General features: G+C 37.7%; 1 protein-coding gene across 1 annotated transcript in view; it reads left to right on the forward strand.

Moving 5' to 3' along the window:
- LOC143185865 (uncharacterized) overlaps positions 1-21,882 on the forward strand; it is a 264,291-nt gene that overhangs the window by 165,667 nt on the left and 76,742 nt on the right. The window contains exon 3 of the mRNA XM_076389155.1: positions 16,563-16,701. Within this exon, the coding sequence (XP_076245270.1) occupies positions 16,563-16,701 (139 nt within the window). The remainder of the gene's footprint in view (positions 1-16,562; positions 16,702-21,882) is intronic.

Here is a 21,882-nt window from a genome sequence, read left to right on the forward strand (position 1 = left end):
CAACGCTAGGATTTCGTATCGAGCTACGGTGTCTCGGATACGCTGCGCCTCAATGACGTTTCTGATCTTTCCCCCACTTTCATCGCTCTACTCGCAAACGTGAGACCCTCAGTTTCATATAAGGTTCCTCTCTATATTCCTAGCATTGCTCCAAATCTAGATAATATTTCAAATACTTACTCTATCAGAAAATTTGAAATATATTGTGAAATATTCTTTTCTGGAAAGTCTCATCACAACATAGATACACGTACGATAACATATCTATTGTATTAAGGAAGAGACAGAAATTTTTTCATTTTTAATTCGTTTTTCGTGTTTAGCTTGTAAAATGTTGAAGCCTTCGAATTATCGTCCATTGGAGTTTTGAAATCTTTCATGAAGGTAAAGTGCATGGTACAATTTTATTAATGTTTCATAGATGGTGATATACCTTAAAAATGGTTATTACCGCGTTGGGCTTCATAAGTTCCATAACTTAGAAGGACTAATTAAAAAGTAAGCGTTTCACTTGGCGAACTCTCATCGTAAGTTCATTATGGCTTCTGTTGGACTTCGCACAGTTAAGAATTTCATCAATGCGTCAGTAGGTACCTTCTTTATTGAACTGAATCGTTTTAATTGCTGTTTAATAATTTAATTTGTATCTGAGTAAATTACTATTAAAAAGGAAAAATTCACAGTGGTATTTCGTAGATTTTAGTGATAAAAGAAAGAGTATAAATCTTGAGTTATTTCAATTATTTCCTTAATTCTACAAGCAGATATGTGAGATAAGATCTGGAACAGCTAGAATCCCTCGCGTTGTTTTAATATTCGTAGTCTCCATTGCTCTAGTTTTAAACTCTTCTTAGTATCACCCCCTTACAGTTAATTGCAGCCGTACCTAGTTCTAAATTTCTAATATATTCCAATAGCAGTAAAATTCCTATTAATATCATTAACATTAATAAATACACCTTTATTTTGTATTTTTACCTTATTTTCACATCCACAACATTTGACATCACTGAAGGGTAAAGTTAGCACAGCCGAAAAGTACAAGTACAAGCTAGTCAAATAGCATTAGCAATCTGTATACTATCACTCTGCAAAAGCACATATGCTCCTCTCGCTACATCAATCACCACCTGGGACCTAATATTCCCCTTCACCAATACTTCTAAACCCCACCAAGCTCTCCGCCCATTAAACCCTGCAAACCCTTCAAAGGCCATTAAACCTCCCGAAATCGTAAGTCCCAAACCATTCGCGTCCAAGAACGCTTCGAAGCGAGACAGTAGCAGAACTCCGAAAGAAACCTCCTCGACACTATCGGCCGCGGCCTCATATTTCTCGGTAACAACACACAGGAGCCCAAAGTTTCAGGTCGCGTCGCCTCCTCTGCAGAAGTTCGCCAGCCTCCCACGCTCGGCGGAACAGCGGAGTGTCGTTTTCGGGTCAGTTGCCATTATCTTTCGAAGGCGGATTTTAAATGGCGGTCGCCTCCTCTCGCTGCTCTTCCGTCCGCTCGTTCGCTCTCGTTCATCCTCGCTCCCGTGGCCCGACGAGACTCTCTCCCTCGCCGATTGCCACCGAATTTAAAATCGTAGAAGCAACGACGTTTCCCGCGCTCTCGTCACCTGGAGTCCCTCCTTCCGCGATTCGTTCGCGGTTGAAGTGAAACGAGGGAATCGCTCGCGGCTCCTCGCCGCGTTCCCCCGGTCGCTTTAGCGCCAGCCGACCCGTGAACCGTGTCTCACCGTCCTCCCAGCGAGCGGCTTTTTTCCCTCTCGTTGACCTCACGCCGAGATAGGGAGCAACAGCAGACAGCGTTTCGACCAAGGCTCGAAACCGCTCTCTCGTCGGTTTCTGCTGGGAAGATCGCGCGATCCTCGCCAGCGAGCTGAGTAATTCGCGGGTTCGTTTCACGCAATGGCGATTAGCAACGCGAAGTGGATTTCCAGGTTTTGTAGCCGCTCCCGAGATCGTTTGCGTGCAACCGGCTGCAATGGGAATGCGAATTTCGCGCGAGGCGGCGTGCTCGTGGCTGCATTAAATTTGAATCTTCGATTCGGGGAACGGAGGGGGCTGCTAGGGGAATATTTATACTGGGAGATAGTTCGCGGGAACATGCTGATGAAGGGGGATGTTTGACTTGATAGACTTTGTACATACTCGCCGCTTGAATTTTCGTATTCCCTGTGGGAGGACAGGAATTAATTAGACACTGGGGGTCATTAATATTCCGTTTCATGTAGGTACCTAGTTATATTAAAGTATCTGTTATGAGCTCTTTGCTAGATTCAATGTGATCCAGGGTCTAAAATATTCAGGTGGAAATAGCTCTTCTTAACACTTGGTTTGGTTAAGGACCAGTTCTGCTGAGGCAATACTAGACCACTTGCAGGGTGCTACAGTATTTTTTAAGTTAAGCTGCTGGTACAGTGGATGCGTTTTCTGGCGAATTGGTGCTCTGACGAATATCTTTGTTTGTAAGGTAAAACGACCTAAATCATATATTTTTATTTTCGAGATATTGGCATTTAAAGTTTTCAACTTCAATACTATCTTATGGACTTGTGTCTTCTTGATCCCTCATTTTTAGGTGAAACAATTCTTTTATGCCCTTTCTTCTTTCTAAAAGTATAAATTCTGTATTCTAGATGTCAATTAAGGCCTTAACTCGAATTTTTCACAGATATGTACAAATTATTTATCGTATGAGCAAGACAGATTTAGACATATTCGTCAGAACATTAGTTCGTCATAAAACTATCGTCATTCACTGCAACTGTAGCCTTAAGGACTGTGTATACATTTAACAATAATTGAAAAATTAATTAGAAAACCGTGTCATGATTCTCTTTAGGAGAATTTTTCTAAATAACTTTCAATTATTGTAAAATATGTATACTATATTCTTTAACTTATAAAATCTTGTGCTACGTTACAAGTGGTCGAGTCCCATCTGTGCATCAATGGAGTGGCACTTCTAGAAATATCTTCTAGGGAATTCCTTTTACAATTTCTGGAGAGTTCAAATGCAAGTGGCGTGCAGAGCTCTTTGCTCTTCTAGCAGGGTTATTGTGATAATAATTTATCGATGAAGCTACAGTGGAAATTGTCGCGGCTATCCAATGGTCAAGGAAGTGGTACGAGGATTTTGTATTGATTTCGTATTTTATGTTTCCTCTGCTCCAGGAAAGCACTTATGCGATCTTCTTCGCTGGAGAAAAATAGAATGACATCCTTTATTCGACCAATGATGTTCCAGTCGCTATTGGTTTTGCCTTTCTTCACAGATCTCTATCCTATTCGTTACTTTCCTCTGCCATTTTTTGGTCAGTTCAATTTCGATATTCATTTCGAGTTCCTATGTTCGAATAAAACGTGTGATTGATCTGAATGTGGTCTATCTCGGTGAATCGTTGAATTTTTGGGTTTTGAAAAATATAAAGTAAATACTTATTCATTTTTAGAGACTTTCTGGTCCTTCTTAATTATCGATTCTTAAAGTCTGTAAATTTAAGTCCAGTAATTAATATAATTTTAAGCAATTTTTTAGATTCTTCAAATAACGATGGGAATTTTTGTAATCATCTGTAAAAATGTACCTAGACCTTTTTTCTCCTGTTCGTTTAGTAGAATGTGATCATTCTGACATCGTACGCAGTAGAGTCCATTTGTGATCCTCGATAGAGCTTATCGGAAGCTGGATATGAAAACGTTATGCCAAGCAGGAGATTTAAGAGAGACACAGTCTTCCAACAGCATGGCATCACGCCAAATACTCTCATTACTTTGATTGTCACAGTAACATTTGTTACTTCACAGGAAGCATCGTTAAATTCATCCTCTACATACTGGGAATAATAGTAATAGCGAAACGATGTACCTTATACGCTATTATATCATTTCTCCAATGGTAATCTATTAGCTGAAATGATTGATTTTTATTTAAGTATGCAATAAAAATTTCCTTCTATTCATCTCTAGAATTTTAGTTTTAAAAATTACATTTATTTTATAATTTCCCATACTAACCTTTTTTCTTCTCTCTGTGAATATAACGCATGGAGGCTTCGCGCTTCGAATTTAAAAGTATCCTGCATATTTCACGATATAAACAGTGCTACTATCGTTAATATTATTTATGGTAGCGTGAGTATTGCGGGGGAATATTATCAGTACAGGATGGAAGAATTTTATTAAGTAAAGAGGCGATCTCCTCTCGAGGAATGCGGAGCATTAAACGTGAGAATTAAGTAAAAGATTGCAGTCTGCAATTTTGCCGCGCTTTAAAGCCCTAATACCGCACCGCCGCATAAGCTTTAAAAATTAAAACTTTCCACTTCGCCTCGTTACCCACTGTTCATATTCTAACGAGGATTTCAACGAAATTAGGCGTTTAACGAAGGAGAAAACCGCGAATCCGTTTCGTCCAGCACGCGTTTACTCGATAAAACAAATTTCACGCTTTTCACCGGCGCATTTTTTCCCAGATTCAACTTATCTCACGATTTTCTCCTTAATTAAGACGAAATAATTCTCGGGCTAGTAATTGTTCAAGCTTCTACCGTTTTAATTATGATTGCCAGGCTCCACTCTCTGCCTACGGTTGAGTGACGTCACGTTCCCATTACCACTCTATATACATTCATGACATCATGACGTTACGTATATTTATGTTATATTTTTATTATATTTTTTGTATATTGAATTTCATCGTTTTTTGTACTGTTAGCATTCAATTCACTTTTACACTTTAAATATTGATTTTGAAAATCAACCATGGTTTTAATTTTACGTCGATTTCTACAACAAACTTGGCACGCTGTTTCCTTACGAATGAAACGGTTTTTACGTCACCCATTGGAAAAGTTTTGCTTGTTTTCGAGGAACGTTCCCTCCTCGAACAGGAGATTTGGCAGACTTTCAAAATCCTACATCCCCCCTCCGTCGAACGACAAGATTGCTCGATTATCGGTGTAAGTCCACCTTCTTAACCAGTAATGATCGCTGCTCCAACTTTCTCTAACCTGAAAGGAACCTCCCATCGGGGAGCCTTTAGGATGCATTTGCCCATGCAAATCAGCTTTTTAGCGCTCTTTGAAGTCTCCAGTTAATTGAGAATCGACGGTCGATGCTGCGCGACTCGAGAGCGCGAAAATTAAGACGTAATGATCGAGTTCTTGTTGCGCTGTTCATGCTTCCCAATCAAGAGGCCTCGTCGCGCCTCTTGAATAATTAACATTCAATGCATTACTCACAATTAGGGAATCATTATTGCGGAAAATGTATCTATTAAAGGTGCGAAATTCCTCGAGATAGTAGTATGGGAAATTGAAATCTTGTTTTCTTTTTTCAATTTTAAAGGTTGCATCAACCCAAAAGTCATTAGCGACACCACAATTACATTGCAACAATAATAAGATAATTGAAAGCAATTTGGGTCTAGATTAGATGAGTATCATTAGACTTGAGTTGAGAAATTCTAATAGTACTGTGCATGAGCTGATGTTATTCAATATTCCTTTGATATTTGCATAAACTACATATTGGAGGGTTATCTTTTTTAATTAGAAAAGAGTCTAGTTAAGACTAGTTAAGACGACTTGTTGCTTTCTTATAAATGATGTAGCTGGACTTTGTTCGTAAATGTCATTCCAGATGCTATGCATCTATGAAGTGCTACTATTTTTTCAGGTTAATTGTGTTTACTAAAGATTTATACATCTCTTTCTAGAAGGACGAAATTTTTAGACTGTAGTGAGATTTCGCTTCTCCACTAGCAATTTTCTTGGCTATCTCGTTTCTTTTGATTCCAATACGAGCTTGCACCCAACAATCATTACATTTCTGAATAATTCCATTTATCTACTCTGGTTTCCTAGTGCTACGACCAAAACTCATCGTCTTGTCCAAGGTAGAAGATAGCTCAACTCTCAAGTAACACTCATGTCCCACGATAAGTCCTCTAGAGCGTATTACAGGCAATGCATTTCAGAGGACTTCCCATGCGATACGAATAATCCATAAAGAACCTCTCGGCGCATATTTTGTTCCCAGCATCCCGAACAAAGCACGAAAAGGTGTTCCATTCTCGCCCCGTTTCATTCACCTCGGTCGTCCAGGTGTCGATCCCAAGGAAAAATAAAAATTTTTACTGCGTTCGAAGCGTGCGCTTATTGGCGTTACTTGAACCTCCTACCGCGCGTAAAGGGAAAAATATGACGCGGTTCGCGGGACGATAAAAATAGGAAGGATAAAGTTTAACGGCAGACGATCGGGTCCGTGGCAATTCCAGAATCATACTTTCAAAAACGTGCGCCCCGTACATCAGCGATTTTTTCCGGTTTCCTTACGCTCCTCGGCACTTGCCGCGCCGATCGTCGTCCCTATCGCGATGGTCGCGTAAATCCACGATGGATTAAAAGTTCGAATTGACCGGAATGGAATGTTCCCGGCAGCGTCGCATTTCTCGGGACCTCGACACCGGGAAAGATTGAATTCCGTCGCTTTCGTTTCCTTTTTGCGCCGACCTGGCCTGTTTCGTTCCCCTTTTCGCTCGGTGAAATATATTTTCGCCGACTTCCCGCGATACAAATGCGATCGTAAACCGCGATGGAGGAAAGAGAGTTCCCTGTGGGCCCTGATCTATAGGCGAAATCGAAAATCTTTGGTTATTCTCTTCGTTGGCCTTCGAACGAGGCTGGCCTGGTCCAAAGGATTTCATTGTTATTCACTTGCTTTGAGGGAAATTGACCGAAGCGGTTTGGGTATTGAGTTTCACTGTTCGTAGTTTTGGGAATTTCTGTAGTGATGAATGGAAGAGGTATGTGGGGGGGTTAGGTGTTGGTTTTTTAGGTCTGGTTTAAATAGGGTATCAAAAAATGTGAAGAGTAGCAATACTTTTGAAGTTCTTTATTATTTGCTTGTTCCCTTCAGTCACTTAAGCACACGTCATTCTCAACTTACTGTTGAGAATTGTTCATCCAGTAACAATCATTCCTATCACTGTGCATACAGACTTGTTCACGTACCAAGTGTATGACATCTAATAGTGGATAAATTTTATTGTCATTTGTCGATAGTTTCTTAGGTGTTACAAGTGACTCAAAAGTTTGTAGCTCGACTGACTTGATAAAGTGTATTTTACTTTTCTTCTGATTTTATAAGACTCTATAAACTTATACCCATAATCACACCAAATTGCCATGATCTGGACTAATATTCATAGTAATTATTTTATCCTTTTTATTGTCTTCCTTTATATTACTCAACTGAATATTAATTTCAAAGCATATTTTTACCCATTTGTAAACTCTTTCCCATGTTCATAAGACTTTTGTATACCTTATCTTGTATACCCTATATTCCCTATATATCCTAGTATATAATTACTTATCTCTGAAATTTATTAATTTTCTCTACCTTCTCGCTACTTTTCTCTAATCTAATGAAAACAATAACTTCGTGGTATCAACTCTAACAAAAATGACCTTTCTAATAATGAATCGAAACATGAGGCTCTATATAATGAAACTCATATAGCGCAATTTCCAGTGAAAATGCTCCTTAGTTATCATCCCAAGAGAAACATGTCCCCAATTTTTCTAGGATCACAATCGAGGAATATCTTTTGGTTTCGCTGACTGTGCTCAGGGTAGGGACGATCATGGACAAAACTTTCCATCGTGCGACTAAGCTTTGCACCGTTCGCTATTTTCGTTGGAACTGTAATTTAATGCCGCCCAAAGGGAACGAACTTTTCTTTCGTAGCGCTGCGCAATTTCGTCTCCTTTCTCTCGTTGAAATGTCTTCTGAACGGGTGAACGAGTCGGACGTAAGAATAGCTGAAAGCTGATGCGATTAGACACCGTTTCAGGAATGACTATTAGACGTCTTCTGATTCGTTCTTAATTGGGTGCAAACGAAATTGGGAAGTCGATAATACACGAACTCCTATGATCATGTACGAGTCAGCATTTAAATAAAAATTGATCGTTGGTTTTGTCAGAAAGAATGCTCAATCCACTGGAAGCTTAATTCACTACGTGATATTAAAAAATATATATTTCTGCAAACTATATTAATTCTATTGTATAGTCATACTCAGTTTAGATTAAATTTAACGTATAACACAAAAAAAAATGAATTTTTAATTTAGAGACTAATTAAAATACTTATTTCGTGATTTTCGTTAATTATTTATAGTAATTTTGTAAAGGTTCTGTAAGGTTAATGAGGAATTTTTAAAAGGGAATTTCTATAATATTTAAATATCATTTCGCAGGAAGTATATATTAAATTTCATAATCGATTTTCTACATTGTAACGATTAAATAAGCAAGTTCATTTGCTCGTTATTGCAATAACACGTTTTATTCGTTTTAATAAAATATAATAGCCTCGATTAAATTATTTGTATAGCTCACTCGGGAATTACAATATAATCCGTGTATTTTTCGCCAGTCGATTACATTAAAAACAAAGATTGTACCGTTTAATCCGAGTAATATTAAAGTTTACACTCGTTGTCGTACTGAAATTGAACGAAAAATCCTTTCAGCACAGTAAAAGATACAACATGTGTGGCGATAGAATTGATAAGTTTCTCAATTTCCAGTCGCAGCGGTTTAAACTTTCGAAACTCTCATGGAAGATGCAATATCCGTTCTGTTATTTTTGAAGCGCCTTTTTTTACCGACTACGTGCATCGAGTGCAATTCTGTTGAGTAAAGCCACGCGATAATTCGCGATCACGATAAATCGACGCGTACGATCACGTACAACGCAATCCTGGCTCACCATTTATCGTTGAAATTCCGGTTACATGTAAGTCCGAGATTTTCCGAGTTCTGAACTAACGCTCAACTCAACTGTCCAGGTGGCACGAAATGCCATGTGTATATCTTAAAAATCATTTTTTTCTCCTGAAATTGCTTTAAAAACAGCGAAGCTGCAAAAAGGATTCGTAATTATCGATAAAAAATTTGTTGAATTCAATATTTACAGAATTATTAACATTTTGAGTAGTAAATATTCGTAAAGAGTTCGAGAAATCTAAGATTTTCTTCCTATCTCAGTGTATTCTACACGAGAATTAATTAATTTCATTAATTAAATTCGTTGTAGTGGTACCTATAGATATTAAAAGCTTTTTAGTTAATTCGTCAATGAAAATTAATTCAGAGCTTTTAATTAGGCACTTATATGAATAAAATTATACATGACACTGAGTTACATTTAATGATTCGACGAAACGACGATAAACGCACCAAACGCGCTCGAGCTACGTAAAGCCGATTATGTAAAATTAATTGCTGGGGGCAGTTACCCAATTTAGTTGTTTCGATCGAATCTACGAACAGATAATATTAGCTGCTCGTATATTGTATATCAGTTCGCGAATTGGCATTTACGTGTTAAATATTTAATAATAATTCTGACGTCGTTATAATTTATCCCATTACAAACTGTACTAATTAGTGGCATAATTATAGTTCTGCAACATGATGGTTAACTCATCAAAAGTTGATGAAGTTATGATATGTTCATTACAAATTAATTTAATGTTACCTTGTATGCGTCTAAATTTTGCAATATATAATATGTAAACTGTTTGCAGTAAAACTGCAACTTTCTGATCTGGAAGCCTCAGACAAAATTAATCTTCTCTTTTAATACTAGTACTTACTGGAAAATGACAACGTAAAATCTTCAGAGTAATGATTACATGCTCCTGTATTTTGCATATTTCAAGGAGCAGTAATGCTCAACCACCAGCCCCATTCATCAGCCATCGATCAAATTTCAACCACAGAAGTGACAAGTTCAATATACTAATCACATCTAAGAAATAACTCATACTTGATAATTTGCACGTAACATTATCATTTTCAACATACGATTACAATATCGAATAGGTCAAAATTTGCCATAATATGCCACGTGATTTCCCGCGACGTGACAGTAATGTGTTTGCGCCCTTAGTCCACGTTAACAACGTTCTCGAACAGCCGAGGAACTCGTCAAACAAGAATAAGAGAAATCGAAATTCCAGCTTCTAGGCGACGAATCGAAGCGATTCTGCCGATGTGGGGGTGGCGCACCTGCGGCTCTCCCGCTGATTCCGATGATATCCTGTTTCCAGAACGATAGAGGAGCGTGTCGTTAGCCGGCCCAGGATTAATGGGGCAAGGGATAAGCGTCGGAGCGTGTAAGGACGAGGGTGGCGCGCTAACAGTGGCGGGGGGGAGGGCAGGGTCGAATGCACTCGATACGTGTGCATCGATGTATACCGGAAATCGATTCCTCCCGCGGGAGCTTTTCTCATTCGTACGTGAAATTCAGGGGAACAGGAGCTACAAAACAGTTGGAGTGGGGGAGGGAGGAGGGATGGATTGCGAGGGGTCAGAGGTGGGTCTGAAACCTAGAAAGCCAATAATTAAATGCGTGCGAGGCTCAAGCAAATATCCGCTCGCGTATTAGACGCACGCTCGCGCGAGAACACCTTTATTGGAAAGAGTTTTCCAGAGCATCAGAATTGCACAGAGGTTATTTTTCGCCCGCCGATTGTTCGTCAGCCAGATTTTCCCTGATATTGAAGCTCCGTCTCGATACAATGCTCGTTTGATTCATTTCGCTTCCTTTGTGCCTGTTGACGAGCGCTTTGCGAGCGGATTGCCGCGGTACAGAAGCTGCGTTTTCTTTGCTCCGTGGATTGTTTTATTTGTTTATGAGCTTCCTGTTTGGGTTTTTGTAAGGAGCGCAGGGAGAAGCTTTTGTTGTGTAAATTTTATTTTGTAGGTTTGTGGATGGGACACTTGCCGAGGGCTGGGACGCAGGATGTGAAAAGGCTTTTGAAGTTTTGTGTAGATTGCGTTGATACGGAATTTGCGAGCGTAGGTGGGCAAATATGATGCATATGTATTGTATGCTGTTACATGTACAAATATCGAGAAAGTTCTGTTGCTTTTGAAGATGAAATAAGGTTACTTGTGTTGTGGTAGAACAAAAATATGAATTTGAAAGAATGGAATTTTATGGTTTATCTTTGCGCTGGGCGAGTGTTGTTTCATATAAAGGTTGACACATTGACGAATGAAATTGTTTTAATTTTAAGTCTGAACAGGATTTATTTGTTAGTCTGGAAAACCTGAAAATTCGTCTCATTTTCTTCTTTCTACTGGCTTCAATCCACATCCAGAGTATTCATTAGACAGCTGGCCGAGTTTTGTATGAAAACAGCGCCCCGAAAATTTACAGTAAAATCTCTCGGAGTGCCTCCAATTTCGGAGAGACGATTTCCCAATTCAAGAAAATCCTGGTGGCGATCCCCCTGATGGGGAACACTTTGATTGAGCTATGCTTTTTCGTCCAATTTGCTCTAAAATAAAATTTTCTTAAAGCTTCTGTTTACCGATATTCTGCACGAAAGTATTCCTTCCAACGAGTCATTATCTCGTCGAACGTTTTCTTAAATCAATATTGTTTTATAGGAATCTGTACATTTATCCGATCGATAGAAAGAGTAAAATGGAAATGGAGCGTGTTTATTTTCAATAGCGAGAATAATTACTACGTCAACGATTATTCAGATTTAATTTTAAGCCCGCTTGAGGAGACATTTCATAAAATATGTGAGCATTAAATGCGTCTTAAGAATTCCCTTTTACGCTCGAGAACATTCTTGGAAACGGCTACTCGTTCATCCATATACTGGCAATAACAGCCTCATTAAATACGACTCGTAATATTTCAGCGGAACACTTCTAAGAGAGGAGATATTAAAGTGAGATAGAGACTTTTCTTCGATTCTGACAATTTGATTAATTAATCTGCCACAATACTAAATTAGTATAATAAGAAACACTGGTCATCCTATTTAATACATTGCAAGTAGCATTGTTAATATCCAGTAGTTAAAGTCACTTGTGATCAAACGTAAAATAAGTGGAAGAACTACATGCATGATCACACGTAGAGTAAGTAGAATAACTCGGTGTTTGCTCAGACATATAGTAAGTAGAATAGAATTGCTGATCAAAACTCAATTCCTGATCAGTTTAGTATTTAAATGCTAAAACTTCATAATAATTTGTTCCAAAAAATTAGTAAATAGTTCTTACATACTTTGATATCTATGTTGTTAGTGTGGTTCGAGCCTAAAGCATATTCTCTACACGATGAAATTTGCTTCAAGGCATGCCTATCGACTAGTAATGAGACCAGATCACTTCGAATCATTTGGTTTTTATTCAATCTTTGAAGGGACAAAGAGATTCAAAATAACTCTAAATGGTCTCAAATCCATCACTTACCTGAAGACATGTCGCGAGATAAGTCTCATCATGTAGGAGATACTTATAAGCTGTTTCATGCGACGATACTTGTATCGCGAGACACGTATGCGATACGCATCGAATACGTGGCTCATTCTTATGCGATGCAGTATACTCATGCGACTCCATATTCGTGTAATAAATACCCTGCTTGTTAGGAAGACGAATGAGATTGAAGTTTTACACGTGCATTTTCTACACAAAAAAGTTGATAAAAATGCTGCTGCCACTGTGTAAATGCAACAATTTGTTTATACGTCTTGTCAGCCGCCTCGATACGAAAAAGATATCGCGATACTACATCTCTCGAAAATCACAGTTTAATCAATACCCATAATATGCAAATGCAATACACGTATCGCCGTGTGAAACAGCTCTAATTCTGTATCAGTGGCAGCGTGCAGCAAGTAGTATAGCTCAGTCCTCGGCCAGCCACGCTGCAAGTAGCATAAGTCAATCTATGCTTAAAACCACCGCTAGTAGAATATCTCAGCGCTTGATCAGACATTGAATAAATCGAATAAATTAGTCTGTGCTGAAGCATATAGCGAATATTATACAATACATATTTTTCAATCTTATCAATATTTTCACTTTACAATTTAAAACTACAATCTCATACATACCAAACCAATAAAATTCGTGAAAAAAGTAAATCTGTTCGTAACTCTCCGCCGAATTTCTTGACGGAAACGGATGAAACTTCAGTGTGCAATATTTCAAAAGTCATACTAAGCGTTCAGCATCGTAGCAGGATACCGAACTAATACAATAAAAATGTCATAAAAACCAGTTTTCCATATCAATACTCCAAAGCTTGCGATATTCATTACGGTTTTTTAATTAACTTTTCCGCGTACTGCACCCGCGAGTCTCGAATCAATTTCTGACTTTAATAAAAGTCCCATTGGGAGCGTCGCCAGAGGCGCCAGGGCGGTGTTGATTTTTAATATCCTGCGCATTTCGATACACGATACCGTCACGGATTTTTATTTCCGCCTTCCTCGAGAACAGAATATTCCTATCAAGAAAAACTTCAAACCAATCTATAGTTAGAACTTCGAGCTTCCTCCCACCGTTTTATCCTCGATTTCCTCGTCGTCATTTGAGACTGCTTCACAGTTTCAAGAGATCCGTTTACGAGTTCCATGAGCTTTCTTTAATTCTGGTAGCGAGAAGGTTTTCGCAAGCAAACGACGCTGCGCAAACGTTCGAACCTCAAAAGCGGGACAGAGTTGCTCATGCAAAATTAAGTGGCAACCTTAATGCAGCCAGAACGATTGAGACGAGACCCAAAGCTGTGACACGATTTTTCTTCCCTTGCGCTCTTTCGCAACCCTGTTCCTCAGGTTCGTTGCAATAATCGCACGAAGGGTAGTCGCCACATTAATTTCGACCAGACTTCAAAGCGCTTTTTCGACTTTGCATTGTGCTTCTCCTCTAACTGCGCGCAACTCGACTCTTCTTTTTTCACCTTTGCGTGCCCCTGCCTTCTCCTTTTATCGCGTTTCTCGCATCTGACCCCTCCTGTATCGTTCGACAGAAGCGAATTAGCGGCGACAAAAGAAGAATGACCGTGTTGCGTCGATGATGCGATCGCTGATCCTCTTTAATGAGGGTCCGTTTGTTAATGAACGAACTTTGAAAGCCGATGCGCGAAACTGGAACCGCCAGGCGGCTAGCTGTGGTTGATTACTTCGCGTTGGGATAGGTTTGACTGGGCAGGAAGCTAGTTCGCGAGAGTAATTGAGGTTCTTTCTTTTGGCGGTTATATTTACTCTGGCGATCTTATTACTGTGGCTGCAGAATAGTTGACCGAAATTTCCCTAGGATAGTGGGGCCACTTTTTGGATGTGACTTGGCCAAGTGTATTCAGCGTGACGAACTTAAAATAAATAAGCGTAATCACTTTTAAGGAGACCCTTTACTTATTATGTAGGACAGATCTGCGGAAAATTTCATCTTTTCGCTATACTTTCGGGAATGTGGCCTACTGATGCACGCCACTCGTATCATTTCGTAGTATGTCTCATTTCTCAACCTAGTTGGCTAAGAAATACCCTAAATTCAGATACGTGTAATTTCTTTCAAACTGTATACAGTAAAGTAAAATAGTTTGTACGTGATTCTGGGTTCATAGAATTCAATAAATTTTGTAGTTTCTGAATGTTATTTTTGCAGTTCGCATTTCGAAGGAATTTATTCACTAAGAAAGAAAACAGAAAAAATATTCCAAGTGGGTGGAGTATTATGTTCGATAGAGGCCTTGATAATTAGAAATGTCTGATATGGTGGAGCTGATAGTCGATGTTCATCAGAGTCTAATGAAACGAAGTTAATGGAATCGACAACAGTAGACATGGTCCTTTAGATGAAACAGTTTGAGTAACAGGACTAACTTTCTAATTAGTGTTTAATTCTAAAACCAATCAGTACTTTAACATGAGATTGATGCGCATGAAATTGTTCTGCGCAGATGAAATCGAATAATACAATTCATTTATTCTCGGTCTTTTCGTCGAATCAATAGCCATATGTTACATCAGAAAAAGAGAAAGAAAATAGGCATGCTAACTTTAAATATTTAACACGAAGTCTGTGATATCCTTCATAAATATGAAAAGTGAAACTTAGAAACACCACCATTTTCAGTATTTTCACTATAAATTATATTATTAGCTACTTATGGATGTCGTTGCAATTATAGGATGCTTTACACTAATTGTCATCTCCATACACGCGTGTATTTCTGTTACATTAATCTCAGTCGAGCTGACGCCTCAACCGTTTTCACGGTCATCGTTTTCGATAGTATCACTGATTTCGCGTTTAGCTTGTGACGCTTTCCAAACGAGAGTTTCATTCGACGCGCCAGGTATAATTAACCGAAGGAAATTGCGATTATATGCACGGTGTCTCTGCGGCATGCCGGTTTCAGTTAACCACAGAGTCATTTATAACTGAACGTACATCCAAATGATACGTGGTTGAGGTGATACTCGATATGTTTCTCGCGACGTTGCCGTGGATGGATTCGAAAAGCAAATTAATTGCTATGTTAATGCTCGCCACGTTGAAACATATTGCTGCTAATGCAGCTCGCAGTAAATAGAATACGAGCACGATGGAGTGCGTGTATCGAAGGAACGTGTTTACGTGACTGGACGTTCCATTGTGATTATCGGAATGTAATTTTGAAACAGCGCAACATGTAAACGGCTACGTTAGAATGATTACTCGAGGGAAACAATGGTAATGCTATTACGAAGCAGAGCAACGAAAATGAAATTGAATTAACGTATGAAAGAAGAAGAGAATGTTTAAATACAATTTTACGTTTTCAGAAATTGCCTATTTGTTATATGTAGATATATGTTACTCTCTAGTAATCCTAGTATTAATTAGGGTGACTTCTGGAGAGATGGACCTGTGAATGAGATGACTTGATCTTTGATTTTATCGATATATGCAAATTTACGCCATCTATTGTGAACTTAAATAATATTGATTACAAATCGTAACAGTCGTTCTTTCTGTTTGTTTAAAATTGAGAAATTAAGTAAGTTACTTGTAATACAATAATTGACTACTCTTGAAAATTTTCTGCAAGTTCATTAATTTAAATTTTACTGAAAATCAATGGCTTCATCCGAATACAGTGCGTAAATATAATGTCTAGAGATTATGTTTCAATTGTTATGATGAGATATTGGTTATATCATTATGCAGTAAGCTCTATTAATTAATATAATATCGAAAACCTCATCTCATCTGGACAATCCAAAGATTATTCCTGAACTGTACATGCATATTCAAATTCTACATATATTGTCCTTTACAAATATATTTTTATATTTGCAATAATAGCTGTATTTATGATATAATGGCACACTAAAATAATGGGCCATCTCACCCAAAATTACCCTATATTTTATTTAAGTCGACAATTTCTAGACAGGAAAAGTTGTCTTCTTAGTTTCTTACCATAAAAGATTATATTTTTGGGATAGAGATATGGCAGAAGTCTTAATTTAAGTTTAGAGTAGTAGAAACCAATCTTAAATCGGCCCTTACTTCAATATAGACAAACGTCAATAAAATTGAAACTCAATAATTATAATATTAGTTATAATAGAAGCTTATTATTTAATTCGTTAAGGCCCAATAACGCTTAGTTTATTTTATCATACAACTTCACCATAAAATGAGCAGGTCATCTGAATGACGCGTTAGTACTCACTGTTGCAGACGGTGGTGGAGGTCTGTCAAAAGAAGAGACAGTGCAAATTCAACACGAGCCCAGACACCTTTCAGGGCGACCCGTGTCCTGGACTTCCGAAATACATCGAGGTCGCCTACAAATGCCGTCCCTGTAAGTAATTCAACATTTCACAATTTTAATCTAGTCAAGTTTGAAGTGACTTCAGAATCAGGACAGAATCACATGAAATTTTCCTAACTTTCAAACCTTCTGAGTTCTCATACTACGTGTCCGTACTCTTGGATTTTCTCCATTAAATATGAAGTCATTCCACGAAAATTGAAATATGATTTTTAAAAGAATCTGCGATCAACTTTGATATTCTTCGCGTACTTTAAACAAGTTTTATCTAACTAATATTCTACTTGGTACCAATTTAATTCTTAAATTTTCCCGCGACTCTTACTGTCGATAAAAATAGAATTAAAATTTCAAGTGGTTAATAATTATGGGGAATAACTTGGATTAATTTTAACAAAATTTTTCTTAAATTTATTATGCTCATATGTGACATAAAATTAAGCTATTGTATAGGTAATGGCAGACTCGAATAAACTTCTATTCTTTTATTATTCATCTGTTTCTTGGTAGCTGGAGCTATCTGTTGAAAGGGATTTGGCTCAGCCAAAAATGAAACATAAAGTAGAATCAAGCTTGCGTAAACCGTAACAGGAAGTAGGTACAGTAAAAGTAGCCAAAGTACATTGGAAGGTGCACGAACGTAAACGTAGCTCACGTTACCTTTTCTAGGCGAGATCGTTTATCCTCGCGACACTTATCGATGCCTTTTTACCGAGTAACGTTGAACATTAGCCCAGTTCTGGAGTTACGCTAGAAGTCGGTGGATATTGATGTAACTTCGAGGTGATTCTGTGCTCGCGTTATGAGGAACGAAAGGACGCGGAAAATTCTTATAATTCTGTTGATGAACACTATTCTGACAATGGCTGACTAGACGAAAAAAGATATGGAGCTTCCTCTCTCGTCCTTTTTTGTTAATCTACTTCAGGAGATTCGGAAAGACGATGAAGGCAGCTGAACTAGAATAATTGATATTAGAGACTGAACTTTTTATTCGTTCAATTGCAAAAGAAAGTTATGCTAGATATTTTTAAACGTACATAAAATCAGCTTTTTATTATATTTAAAAAAATATCATTTCTTTGAAATTACGAATCTTCTGTGATAGGATTTTAAATTACTCTAGAGCAACTCTTGGTACATAAACATTCTCACCTTTGTATTTTTCAAAGAAAAAAGTAACGAAGGAAATTATAACTTCGTTGCAACATAATTCAAGCAAAATTCTTTTCCTCCTTTTTAACAGTGCTTTCTTTTTATATAATTTTATAATTGAACAAACTTTAAAGCAACGGAGGGAAAATCTGAGAAATATTCAGAAACTAGAAGAACGTAAAAGGTAATGCTTAGCTGATTACAATCATCATAAACTTTTAATTAATATAAGCCACATATTGCTGACATAAAACGCACAAAAATTTTCGAATTAAAATCTCTTCTACTTGTCCCTCCCTCGGAATATTGTGTACGTGGCTACGCTGAGACTGTAATAACCCGAAAGCTCGCGTAAATCCTACATTATTACGTCTAGAATAATGAAGTCGAGCTTTTTACGCGAGCTCCTCCAGGCTTTTTAACATTCTTATTTCGTGGTTTAAAAGACGCGTTCATTCTCCGTGAATCGCTGAAGAGAATACCTGTTTACAACCCGTAGTAAAGAATGAAGTAATAGTACAAGTCGAGAAAATAAAAAGAGTGGATCCAAAAACGTTTCCCTCATACGTCTGACAAAACCCGTGTTTCCAGGGTCACTGACAGAAGCATGTTGTCATTCTCTGCGCAAAGTTATTCTACTTGAGATTAGTACGAAACAAATGTTCCATAAAGTCGGCGTTTCTGGTTTTCAAATCGCGCCGTGACGACTGCATAAAAGCTTTCACGTCTTGAAGTATTCATAAACACTTTATTTCGCCCATTACATAGCAGTGAAAGAACTTCAAAATGATAGAATAAAACAGTTATGCAATTTTTCAGTAAGCGTAGCCATTCCTTTTTATAATTTTTCTCTAACGATATTAAGCTGCTAAAAAGTTTCTTATAATAACAAAATTAAACCAAGTTGAGAATTTTTCGTGAAATGTTTTCCTCCTTTAGATAAACACTTCTGCAATCTACAACTCGTTCCCAACGAGATACAGCTTAGTAAGTATTTCTTTTAAAACGATAGTTCTTTAGACACAGGGATCTGGCTAGCTCCGCTCTAATCTCTATTTTCTTGTGGAATTCTCTGTTTTTAGAAGAGTACCTGAAGAATGTGGAGGATAAGGTAGTATCTCCCATTCTAGAATACAAATTTTTCTTCAGATCTTGCACTGCAAGATTTTATGTCCTTTTTGCAGGACTAAAAGTTTTTCTTGATTAACTAATTTTCTTATTTAACTTATCCCTGAAACACGACGTCTGGCACAGACTCAAATTGTATAGAGCAGATATTGTCCATAATTATATGACCTGTAACGAGAAACTCTAGTTATGATAAGTAGATAATACCCGTGGTAGTACGCCACAAACGAAACATGATCTTCTAGATCTGGAGCAGCCAGAACAACCTCTTAAAAATGTGTGGTACCTACTTCATTTTTTAGGGACAATATATTATAATTTATGCTCTAAGATAAAAGCTGCTACCTTATATTCCATATTTTTTTAGATCCTAGGTCCTTGTGCTTCTAAGAACGCAAGTTATTCTGAAAATAGAATTTGCAAATTTGTATCCCATTACGAAAAAGTTGTGCATCTACAAAATTACATACTTCAAAGAATAATATATTTCATAAAACTTTATTCCATATTTAGTATACCTACTTAAAATATTGTTATACATTTACGTAATCTCCAGAGTAAAAAACCAGTTAAAACCTTTTTAGTTAAACAACAACGCAAACATCAAAAGCAGCTTCTGAAACAGTGTACGCAGCTCCTTCAACGAGATAGAATTAAAAGCAAACATAGGTCTCACCATTTCCCTAGCATCTGCTAAATAAAAGTCGCTTCTGGCACAGATAGAGCGAGAGAGAAAGGAAAAAGTTAAACATACGAATGCAGAGCGTCTGCTTTCTGTTGCTGGCCAGGTTTCGAGAGTTTCCAGCGAAGATCGACGGTCAGCATTCTGACTGACGTTCTAAAGCACAGAATACCTGTATGTGCGCTGTGTTAACATGGTAGAGCAACAAGATGACCGTGACAGAAGTGCAGATGCGGCTGCTCCAGTAACCATGGACCGTGGAACACAGAAAGAATTACTGCGTCCTCGGGCAAAAATTACTTCGAGCTTGTTACTGCAACAGGTTGTCGTGGCCGTATTGTAGATGCACAGATTCGTACGGTAGCTTTCCTATGATTAATACGCATATTTCACTGGCCACGCAGTAGGCACACTTTGTTATCGCTGATGTCTCTTCTGCGCCTTTCCAATTTCATTTTTGGGAAACTTGAATACGTGTATTGTATAGACTTGGCAAGACTGTATCTGAAGAAAATGCGAGTCTACGTGGTTACAATAAATAGAGCCCCTGATTTATGTTTATATTTGTGCTGGTAATTATGAAAGTGGTCTAAGTCAATACTTGCGGAAATTGAATTTACTGTTTATTCAACTTTTTTTAATAAGTAAATTAATAAGTTCTATCTTTTCAGATTTTTGACTTAGAGACTACTTTCGTAATTTCCAGCATATTTTATATTCATATTTCTTTGGAACTATTTTATTATTTAGTAGAGCTAAATATTATCTATATGATGAGACTTCTTTACAGTGTGCTTTTGATGCAAATATTTTAGTGCAGTGTTGTCTCAGTACAAGTTCGATAAATTCGTACATAAGTATTATTGGTTGTAGTGGTCATAACTATTCATTGAATTGACGTATCCCTGATATATAGAAAATTACTACACTGTGAACATGTGTTTTGAATACAGCCTGACCAGTTCTGCACAGTAAGTGTGTAGAATGTTGTTTGTAGGTGGAACTGGAGAGGAGGATCAATAGATCAATGGATTGGTTAAGGTTAGGAGTTCAAGTTCTAGAGGTAGCTCCGCTGTTACGAAAAGTTCTATCTGCTGACCACGCTAATAGCGTTTCATTCCTTCGTTCTCGGTAGGTATCAGAAACCCATGAGGTGGCATGTGTAGTCAGTGACTCTAATGGATGTGTAACATCTGGACCCGATCGCCTGTGAAATGAGAAATATATGGGGCATTCCAGAAATCATTGTGAATCTCCAGGAAGTGGACTACATTTGAATTAATTAAGAATTGATATAATTCTGTATAATTCTGCATAATTAGAATCGGTATAATTCTTGTTTGTCACGAAAAAATTAGATTAACGAAGCACTGAAAAATCAAATGAAGTAGATTGAATACCAGTTGTTTAACGGACTGATTTAAATCGTTGCAAATGTGTTCGATCAGATTAACATAAATTATCCGACGTGTAAATTAATGCTTTCAGGTTCTCCGCTACTCTCGTTCAATTTGAATATCGACGAATACATAACAAAATTGACGAACGAGGAGCGATTGTTTGCGTCTAAAATCAATCTACTAGCCAGTAATTGTTAATATTCTGTACGATATATTATAAATGGCTTCCATATTTAATATTTAATATGTGTTTCGTCCAGACAGAGGTTCGCGACAATAGTTTCAATTTTCATCCTGAGTTATACCGAATTACACGTGATTCCTCCGCCGCTGTCTTCTTTTCTCACTATAATTGATTTCAAATTTTAACTTTCCAACTAATTTTAAAACTGTCAAATTTAAAAATCTAGGTTTTCAAATAATATGTATATCCAATACATATCCACAATTAAGAAATTTGCCTCGAGCATCAAATTCGAACCCAACATCAAGAGAAAGGTTGAAATGGAAGGAACAGTGATAATGGCATGCTCCTTTTCATCCTGTCAAGTTAAACGTACACGGAACGATCGAATGACGTTGAATTAATCAAGTAATTAGACTGAATTCGATCGATGGGACAAATACACGCGCAGGCACCTGACGAAAATCCGCGTTACGTGCCGTAAGCGTGCAAATTGCTTTTGCCAGATTACTGTCACCACGTTCCACGTCCTGGATCGCCGTTTAATTAAATAAACAACGTCAAACGGAAGTATTCTCATCCCTGTTGCCGATCACTTGAACGTTGAACGATTGCCATTAAATTGAATCGCTCCTCGATTAGATTAATCAGCAGCCACCAGT

This window comes from Calliopsis andreniformis, chromosome 12 (assembly GCF_051401765.1).
Source record: "Calliopsis andreniformis isolate RMS-2024a chromosome 12, iyCalAndr_principal, whole genome shotgun sequence".
Lineage (NCBI taxonomy): Eukaryota > Metazoa > Arthropoda > Insecta > Hymenoptera > Andrenidae > Calliopsis > Calliopsis andreniformis.